Source organism: Grus americana, chromosome 22 (genome assembly GCF_028858705.1).
Source record: "Grus americana isolate bGruAme1 chromosome 22, bGruAme1.mat, whole genome shotgun sequence".
In the NCBI taxonomy this organism is placed as follows: Eukaryota; Metazoa; Chordata; class Aves; order Gruiformes; family Gruidae; genus Grus; species Grus americana.
The window spans coordinates 1695240-1702734 of NC_072873.1; the positions used below are offsets into that span (position 1 = coordinate 1695240).

The 7495-nt window shown below is 54.7% G+C and overlaps 1 protein-coding gene across 1 annotated transcript; it reads left to right on the forward strand.

Moving 5' to 3' along the window:
* Window positions 1-3843: 3843 nt before the first annotated feature.
* On the forward strand, window positions 3844-5552 carry HOXB13 (homeobox B13). The gene is made up of 2 exons (XM_054801034.1): window positions 3844-4462; window positions 5293-5552. The coding sequence occupies exons 1-2, from the start codon at window positions 3844-3846 to the stop codon at window positions 5550-5552; spliced, it is 879 nt and encodes a 292-aa protein (XP_054657009.1).
* Window positions 5553-7495: the final 1943 nt, after the last annotated feature.

Genomic DNA, 7495 nt, shown 5'->3' on the forward strand with positions numbered 1-7495 from the left:
TAGAGGGGCATTTTCTGAGGGAGCGGATGAGTTTGGGGCTGGGAGCGGGGGGCACCGACAGCTGCGGTCTTTGGGGAGCCACCACAGTATTTCATTTTCCATTTTGGTGAACAGGAAAGACCCAAACTGGAGGTTTCAGGTTGGACAGCCTGGGAGCAACACACCAGCGGATGAGGTGGAGCTCGGCCCTCCCAGTTTCTCTAAGGGAAACTAAACAGCAAGGAAGGAGCCCAGTCAAGCCCAGGGAGGGGAGAAGAAACCTGGGAGGTGCAGGGATTGCAAGAACTGGGTTAAACAAAATACCCTGAGTTTGAAATCACCCCGCATTTCACCCCAAAAAGCAGGTGAGGGATGTGTCAGAAGTGCGCTGCAGTGATTGTGGTGCCAGGGCTTCAGTGCAGAGCGGGGATAAAAAGAGCAAAGAGAAGTCAGGCCACGCTCTCTGTTCCCATGCCAGCTGATTTGTTCAAAGGATCCACGAGAAATGTGCTATAAAGTACAGATTCTGGCCCTCCAGGCATCAGGGAGACAAATATTCGCACCTACATCCCCCGGGCTTCCGGGGATGCCTGTGGGGTGGGAAAGGAGGGGCTGGCAGTGAAGGGAGAAAAAAGAAATAAAAGATCAAAATGTTTGCCTTTATTTGATTTTTTCTTCCCAGAAATATTGCCAAAATCAGAAACCAAAGAGCTGGGCTTCCTTCCAGACCCAGAATTTAATTTTCCAACAATTGATTATTTCCAAACGTTAAGTCTTTAAGTAGTTCCATTCCCCCCCCCCCCCAAACTGCTTTGGGGTTTGGGTTGGTTTTGAGTTTTTTTTTCTTTGTATTTTGTAACTGCGGCCTCAAATTCAATTGCTTAAAAAAAAAAAAAAATCACAGACTCTTTAAAAGTTATTCCACAGCTTTTTCATATTCCAGATGGTACAAATATTAAATGGCTCTTATCAAGGATATAATAAAAGAATACTTGCAAACTAATGAGTGCATTTGATAATTTTAAGCCCGATCATTGAGAGGAACTGGTAAAAGAAATCAGAGTGGGTTTTTTCTTTAAAATAACCCCGTTCCTCTTGCTTTATTGTGACCTTAAATATTACACTGAAATTTTCTCTGTAAAGTTGTCAAAGAACGGAAATCTTAATATCAGTTTGGAAACCGCATTTTAAACTATTTGCACGGCAAAGCCTGCTCGAAAATTTCCGACCGTGTTCTAAGGAAGATGAACTGAAGGGAAGCGAGGTCTTAAAAGCACGAGGTACGCTGCAATTTCGGAACCCGGCAATACCTCTAAATAAATTAGCCGAAGTGCAGAGGTTTTGGGGTGAAAAAGGTAAATTCCTCCCCGACGCTGCTCCAGCCGGGGCAGCATCCACGGGAGGCGGAGGGGCGGCTGCGTGGGCAGAGCCCGCCGGCTGCCAGCCCCCACGCACCGGCCTGCCCGAGGAGTCCTTGGAAAACGGAATAAAATCAAATTTCCATAAATCGGAGCTTCCGTACCCTCGTTTATGAGCGCGCTGGGCTGGCCGGGCGCTTTGCCGGTGGATCCCACTCCTTATTTTTCCCGTTTCGATTTAAAACAAACAAACAAAAAAAAATTAACTAAAAGGAAATAAAGTGGCACAAACTACCAGGAAAGTCTGCAGCAAGTCGCTCTGTCCGCGGATCCCGCTCCAGCCTCAACCCGCGACATCTCGGGAGCTTCTCCCTGCAAAGCCGCCGCGGGAACCGAGCTCTCCCCGCGGCCGTGGGGGCTCCGTGGGGCGGCGGGGCCGGGGCAGCCCCGACGGCCACCGCCACGGCGAAGCCCCGAAGTCAACAGGCTCTTAACTTTCAACTTGGCCTTGACCTCCGGATTAAGCCCGACCTTTCCGTGAAGGAGCAGGGTGAGACGCGGGGGAGCTGCGGCCCCGTCGGCAAACACTCGGCCGCCCGTCGCGGCCGCCGTGCCCCAGCAAATGGGGAGAGGGCAGGAGCGGGGGAGAATGAGAAGGGCATCAAAGAAGGAGTGCAGTCGTTAAACTACGGAAAGGGAAGAAAGAAGCTTTGAAATCGGAAAGGTGAAGGCTAAAAACACTCGGATGGTTTGTTTGGTTGTTTTTTGTTTTTTTTTTTTCTCCAGGAAAAAAAAAATATCGGCTTCGGTGAGACCCCGGGATTTTTAGCGGACGAGAAGGACTGCGGCTGGAGAAGCAGCTTCGCCATGCGGTTTACTTCCCCGGGAGAGAGGACGGGGTGCGGGAGCGGATCTCGCCGAGACAGCGCGGCAAAGCCCCTGCAGATGTAGGGAGCTGGAAGGAGCGAAACGGGGCTTTTCCCCGCCTGGGCGAGCTTTGCAATCATCATTTTAACCCCTATTTTCTGTCGGGATTTCTGTCCCTACGTGCGGAATCCTGTCGTGGCTCCTCTGGGCGGGTGGTTCGTTGCTTTGGTGGCCCAAAGACGTGACAGAAGGGGAATTTTTATTGCGATTCGATAGTCAGAAAGCAGAAATCTCTCGATTGCTTTGCACGAAAGAAACGGCACATGAACTCAAGCTGCCTTTGGGGGAATTACGGCAAAGCTTTTCCTCGGATGAGGCCTTTGGGGGAAAAACAGAGAGAAAAAGGAGCGAGAAACGCGGGTCTCTGTGTTTGTACTATGCGTACAGACGATTAAAAGCTGGTGTACCTGGATAATTTATTAGCACGCACACAGGCGTAGGCCTCAGTGCATTTACCCCAAAGTTTTCCAGGCCGACGTAATCGCTCATCGCCACGTCCGTCTGCCTTTCCCCTTCTGCCTGTCTCTCCACCTGCCTGCTGCTCCTGGACCCCAAAGGGGCTCTCTGTATCATTTTCCCACCCCTCTTTTCCCAACTCTTTCCCTTTGGGATCTTCTTAGCCCGGGTCCACACTGACCCGCAGGTCCGGGCCAGGGTCACGCCAGCGCCCTGCGTGGCAATAGCTGTGTGCAAGCAGAACATTTCCCCACACCCCACCCCCGCTGCTTTGCAGTTATTTTTTTCGGTTTTGAGGGTTTTTTCCCGGGATGTTGGGGACCCCCGTTTCCCTCTCTTCTTGCTTTTAGGGCCGTGCCCTGTCCCTCTCCTCAAGGATAGAGGTTTCAGCCTTTTGAAGCTGAAAGTGGGGGTGTACGACGATGTGCGTGGGATAAAACCCCCGAGCAGGGGCAGAGGTGGAGGCCCCACGGTTCATCGCTGCCCCACGGTTGACTGCCGTCACCCTGCATGGGCCGAGGGGGTCCCTGGCTCTCCTCGGGCTAGGCCGGGCTTTTTCGCAGGGCAGAAGCCCCCGGACCCGCGTGGGAAGAAGGGGCCACACCGGGAAAAAAAAAAAAAAAAAAAGGTGGTTTTAATCTGAGCCCGGATTTTTCCACCGGGGACTGCTCCTCCGCACCGTTCGTGATCCTCCCTCTCCTTCCACTCCCTCCCCTCGTCCCCCCATCCCCCCCACCTCTGCTTTTTTTTTTTTTTTTTTTTTTGGCAAGATGCAGCTCAAAAGGCGCCTCCCGTGTACCCGCCTGTCACGTGCGGGGGGGGGTGTGTCCCCCCTCCTCCTCCCATTGCAATAAAAGTATTTTCGCAATTTCTGCAGCCAGGGTTTATTGGGGCTGGATGTTTTTTTGTGTGGGGCTGGGTTTTTTTCTTCCTTCTCCGTCCTTTTCCCCCCGAGCAGCAGCCAATGAGGCAGCCCCCGGCCGTTGCGTCAGGGCAGCCCGGCGGGGAAAGGCAGCTCTCGGCAGCTCGCAGCCTTTTAAAAAGATCCAGGGACCCCCCTCGGGCAGTGCCCGGGTGCTGCCGAGCAGGTTCTCCCCATGCCCCGGCCCCCGCGCCGCCCCCCATGCAGCCCCCGGAGCCCCGCGGCCCCCCGGGCCTCGAGGGGCTCCTGGCAGCCGGCGGCTTCGCAGGCGGCCAGGGCAGGGGGCTGCTGCCGCCTCCCCCCCCGGCCCTCGGCGGTCCTTCGCCTCCCCCCGGGATGAACCCCGGCTACCCGGCAGAGGGGCCGGCCGAGCCGCCCAAGCCGTGCCCCGCCGCCCCGCCGCCGCCCCCGGCCGCCCCGCCGGGTCCGGCCGCCTCCGCCCCGCTGCCCTACGGATACTTCGGCAGCGGTTACTACTCCTGCCGCGTCGCCCGCAGCGCCCTGAAATCCGGCCCGGCCCAGGGCCCCTTCCCCGCCGAGAAGTATCTGGACCCCCCCGCGGGCAGCGAGGACTTCCAGAGCCGCCCCGCCGAGTTCGCTTTCTACCCCGGCTACGGGGCCCCTTACCAGCCCGTCGCCGGGTACCTGGACGTGTCGGTGGTGCCGGGGTTGGGCGGCCCGGGGGAAGCCCGGCATGAGACTCTGCTGCCCGTGGACGGTTACCATCAGCCGTGGGCTCTGGGCGGCGGCTGGAGCAGCCAGATGTGCTGCCCCAAAGAGCAGGGCCAGGCCGGGTACCTCCTGAAATCCGCCTTTGCAGGTAAAATCCCTGTGCTGGGGCTGCGAAGGGTGGGAGAGGGGAAGGGTGAACGTGGGGGTGCGCTGTGCGGGGGGATGATGGGGACCGAGGCTTAAATAATCTGCCGGGGAGCTCCTCTTGCCGTCCAGCAAAACTTGCTTGCGAGCTAGCCCGAATTAGACAGGAGGTAGGTTTCACAAAATAATTATTTAGAATAACACTACCCTTTGCAACTCACCGCCCTCCGAGCAGGGAGGCAGATGGTGATACTATCCGGGTTCAGGGGGTGATACTACCGGGTTTAGATGGTGATACTACCGGGTTCAGACACATCCCGGCAGCCCGGGCCAGCCGCAGCCCGCCAGCAGCTCTCGGAATCGGGATGCTTTAAAGGGATGCTTTTTTAGGGGTTGTGCATGGCCCCCACAAGTGCAGGGCCGTGAGCAGGGGGGGGCCCTTCCCACGCACCCACGCCACGCCGGTGGGATTGAACTCGGCCCCGGCCCTGCTGGGCCGCGCACCGACCGCGCTGAGTCCACGGAGCAAGTCCGCGGGTATTATCGCAGGTCTGACACACGTCAGTGTTTTGCCAATATCTGGATTTCTCCCCCTTCCCAAAATAATAATAAATTCAGGGAAGAAAATAAACATTTATTTGATATTTAAATATCAACTGGGATAATATATCATTTAAATATCTTTAAATATCATCGCTGTCAGGAGACTGGAGGGAAGAAATGGGGTGGCAGGGAGAGGGGGTGCTGCTAGCAGGGAAAGGTGATGGGAGGTGGGTGCAGGGTGCGTGGGGACCCCCCCCGGCCCCACTCAGCTCCGTCTCTCCTCACGCCCAGACTCCGCCGGGCAGTTGCCCCCCGACGGCTGCTCCTTCCGCCGGGGCCGCAAGAAGAGGGTCCCGTACAGCAAGGGGCAGCTGAAGGAGCTGGAGAAGGAGTACGCCAGCAGCAAGTTCATCACCCGCGACAAGAGGAGGAAGATCTCCGCCGCCACCAACCTCACGGAGCGACAGATCACCATCTGGTTCCAGAACAGGCGGGTGAAAGAGAAAAAAGTTGTCGCCAAAATCAAAAGCAGCAGCAGCAGCACCCCTTGAGGACACGGCCACCGCAAGCCCCGAAGGGGTCCCGCTCTGCTCCCCCCCACCCCGAGGGGGGGCTCCGGCACCGTCAGCGGCGGGAAGGAGCGGCGCCTGGGGGGGGGTGCTGAGCCGTCCCCGCCGCCCGGGGCAGCGCAGGGTGCTGGGCACCGCTCCCCGCTGCTCCCGCGGGGTGAGCCCCCCCCCGCAGAGGAGGGCGAGTTAGGAGATGCCCCATCCCTGCCCGCTTTGCACGCAGAGGACCCTGTACAGTTTGCTCTTGCCTTACAACGCCGCTGCCACATCGTGCTCTCTGCGTCTCCCACCGCTTCGGTTTGAACCCCATCCTCAGAGCGCTTTAAAAAAAAAAAAAGAAAAGAAAAAAAAAAGAAAAACTGGCCTAATTGCATTAATTAACCCCAATATGCAACTCCCGGCTCGCCTGCGTGCGGCTGTCCGGAGGTGAGGGGGTCACAGAGAATTTGATCTTTAGAAACGAAAAGCCGTACTTATAGCAGGGGAAAAAAAAAATCTTCATTCAGGCAGAAGTATCAAAATGCGCGTCTAAGGGAGAATAAATATAGTCCGGGTGTGTTATATAGAAACACACGTGAATTGTTTGCATTAACGCAGGTTTGCGTGAATGTACAGTATATGCGTATGACATATATGTACCCGTAGGCACACATTCATGAAGGCACGTACTACGTTTTTGCGCGGTTATATATAAAATATACATACATGTATGCACATGCACATATTTAGCAATACGCATTATTTTACCTTTTATCATGTACGATATTTGTGTTCGTGTGTTTATATATACTCAGCTACCCAAACGTATGCACGTATACATGCAATATAGTACTGGATGTGTGTATATAAAAATATACTCTGATAAAGGTGTATATACACGTGTTTGTATACGTACATATAGACATACTTATATGTATGTTCATGCCTATATTTTGATACAGGTAAATGCAATTCGTATAAGGCCGTACACGCTTTCGCTTGTGTTAATATACATGTATTTGTAGACACATTTTCTTTCTCTTACTAATACAGAATTATAGCGATACGTTTCGTAGCATGTGCTGAGATAATCCCCGTATAATATGGTTAATATTAAGAAACGTCGCCATCCTTTTCAACAGAATAAATAGGGTGAAAGTAACTGTACTCCAACAGGCGCTTTTCTCTGCTCTTTTCGGGTTATTTACTGCTCCAGGAAAGCGCAAACTCCACCTACACAATTTCTTTGTTTTAGTATCTCGGTGTTTCAAGGCAGCAGCGTGTCGGCTCGCAAAGTCCCCGCAGCAGCGTCGGGTTTAAACCTGCCTGTAAATCCCAAAACAGCCTCTCAAAGGGCGAATAAACTCCAAAAACACCGTTACCACAACCGAAAATTTGCCTTTTATCTACCTTTTCTTTCTTTTAGAAATTCGAAGCATTAAAGCGCAGCGTGGCCCAAATAATGAACGTTTAAAACAGCGATTTTGTTCTTGTTTAATAACGTGTTTATTCAATATTTTAGGCTTGAGCCGGCTCTGGCTTCCAGCAGGTTCCCGGCGGGGAGCGGAGCAGAACCAGGCGCCGTTCCCCCGCTTTTTTCCCTCGTTTTTCCCCGTTTTCCCCAGGTATTTTCGCCCTGCGCTTTGCAGGAGGTGCCGGCAGCACCCCAGGGTGCAGCCTTTCCCCGTCTGGGCGGGCGTCACTCGCCCGTGACGTCACGCGTGACGCCAAGAGCTCCGGGAGGTGGACAGCCAATAGCGCTCGGGCTGAGTGTTCCGAGCGGTGACGTAAGCAGGAGCGGCAGGGCAGACGCAATAAATCCCGCCCCACGCGGGGGGAGCCGTCGGGGCTGCGTGGAGGCTCCACGATGCCCGAGGGCCGCTCTGGTCCCTCCTGCCCCTCCAAAAAAAAAACCAAACCAACTCTAAAAAGGACGAAAAGGGGCG

What these genes read in the sequence shown, in the direction of transcription:
- HOXB13 (XM_054801034.1), top strand. Translation starts at nt 3,844, where the DNA reads ATGCAGCCCCCGGAGCCCCGCGGCCCCCCGGGCCTCGAGGGGCTCCTG. An exon ending in CCTGAAATCCGCCTTTGCAG is followed by an intron (nt 4,463 to 5,292) that starts GTAAAATCCCTG and finishes CCTCACGCCCAG; the next exon opens with ACTCCGCCGGGCAGTTGCCC.